The sequence below is a fragment of the Coregonus lavaretus genome (assembly GCF_964263955.1).
Source record: "Coregonus lavaretus genome assembly, contig: HAP1_SCAFFOLD_4276, whole genome shotgun sequence".
Classification (NCBI taxonomy): Eukaryota; Metazoa; Chordata; class Actinopteri; order Salmoniformes; family Salmonidae; genus Coregonus; species Coregonus lavaretus.
In genome coordinates, this window is record NW_028161260.1 from 50001 (window position 1) to 52000 (window position 2000).

Sequence of the window (2000 nt, forward strand, 5' to 3'; positions counted from 1 at the left end):
CAGTGCTGGGAACAACGGGCCCTGTCTCTCTACTGTAGGCTGCCCTGGAGGCACCTCCGCCGCTGTTATAGGTACACACTGCTGGGAACGGTCACTGGGTTTCTGTCATGATCTGCCTTTTTAATATGTGCTGAAAGGATGTCTCCCCCCCCCCACCCTGTCGTCCAGGCGTGGGAACGGTCACTGGGTTTCTGTCATGATCTGCCTTTTTAATATGTGCTGAAAGGATGTCTCCCCCCCCCCACCCTTTCGTCCAGGCGTGGGAGCGTATGTGACCCCAGACATGATGGTAGCAGAGTATTCCCTGAGAGAGAAGCTTCCTCCTAACCAGTACACCTGGTCGTCTCGGGGCCCCAGTACGGACGGGGCCCTGGGGGTCAGTATCAGTGCTCCGGGTGGGGCCATCGCCTCCGTACCCAACTGGACCCTCAGGGGAACTCAGCTGATGAACGGGACCTCCATGTCCTCCCCTAACGCCTGTGGAGGGATCGCCCTGGTGCTGTCAGGTGGGTTGGGAGAGGGGGGAGGGAGGGAGGGAGGGAGGGAGGGAGGGGGTGGGGGGGGGAAGGGAGGGGGGGGAGGGAGGGAGGGAGGGAGGGGGGGGTGGGTGGGAGGGAGGGGGGTGTGTGAGGGAGGGAGGGGTGTGTGTGTGTGTGTGTGTGTGTGTGTGTGTGTTAATGTGTGTTGCGTGCTGCAGGTCTGAAGCAGAATGGTATCCGTCCATCGGTGCCTGCGGTGAGGAGAGCTCTGGAGAACACAGCTCTGAAAGTAGACAGCATCGAGGTGTTCGCACAAGGACACGGAATCATACAGGTTAACACCCCTCTCTGTTTATATGTTAGACAGGAAGTTAGACAGGAAGTTAGACAGGAAGTTAGACAGGAAGTTAGACAGGAAGTTCTACATGTTGAGGAGAACTAGTGTCTGGATTATATAGTATAGAAGGGTGTTCTATATGTTGAGGAGAACTAGTGTCTGGACTATATAGTGTAGAAGGGTGTTCTATATGTTGGGTAGAACTAGTGTCTGGACTATATAGTATAGAAGGGTGTTCTATATGTTGGGTAGAACTAGTGTCTGGACTATATAGTGGAGAAGGGTGTTCTATATGTTGGGTAGAACTAGTGTCTGGACTATATAGTGGAGAAGGGTGTTCTATATGTTGGGTAGAACTAGTGTCTACTATATAGTGGAGAAGGGTGTTCTATATGTTGAGGAGAACTAGTGTCTGGACTATATAGTGGAGAAGGGTGTTCTATATGTTGGGTAGAACTAGTGTCTACTATATAGTGGAGAAGGGTGTTCTATATGTTGGGGAGAACTAGTGTCTGGACTATATAGTATAGAAGGGTGTTCTATATGTTGGGTAGAACTAGTGTCTGGACTATATAGTGGAGAAGGGTGTTCTATATGTTGAGGAGAACTAGTGTCTACTATATAGTGGAGAAGGGTGTTCTATATGTTGGGTAGAACTAGTGTCTACTATATAGTGGAGAAGGGTGTTCTATATGTTGAGGAGAACTAGTGTCTGGACTATATAGTGAAGAAGGGTGTTCTATATGTTGGGTAGAACTAGTGTCTGGACTATATAGTATAGAAGGGTGTTCTATATGTTGGGTAGAACTAGTGTCTACTATATAGTGGAGAAGGGTGTTCTATATGTTGAGGAGAACTAGTGTCTGGACTATATAGTGGAGAAGGGTGTTCTATATGTTGGGTAGAACTAGTGTCTACTATATAGTGGAGAAGGGTGTTCTATATGTTGGGGAGAACTAGTGTCTGGACTATATAGTATAGAAGGGTGTTCTATATGTTGGGTAGAACTAGTGTCTGGACTATATAGTGGAGAAGGGTGTTCTATATGTTGAGGAGAACTAGTGTCTACTATATAGTGGAGAAGGGTGTTCTATATGTTGGGTAGAACTAGTGTCTACTATATAGTGGAGAAGGGTGTTCTATATGTTGAGGAGAACTAGTGTCTGGACTATATAGTGAAGAAG

The 2000-nt window shown here is 48.0% G+C and overlaps 1 protein-coding gene across 1 annotated transcript in view; it reads left to right on the forward strand.

The window, feature by feature from the left end:
* The window catches only part of LOC311120981 (tripeptidyl-peptidase 2-like), a gene marked incomplete at its 3' end in the record, with an annotated part of 17351 nt that extends 16538 nt beyond the window's left edge, over window positions 1–813 (forward strand). The window contains exons 9-11 of the mRNA XM_084195529.1: window positions 1–71; window positions 258–506; window positions 698–813. The exon at window positions 1–71 is cut by the window's left edge and continues 57 nt beyond it. Coding sequence (XP_084051655.1) covers window positions 1–71; window positions 258–506; window positions 698–813 — 436 coding nt within the window. The remainder of the gene's footprint in view (window positions 72–257; window positions 507–697) is intronic.
* Window positions 814–2000: the final 1187 nt, after the last annotated feature.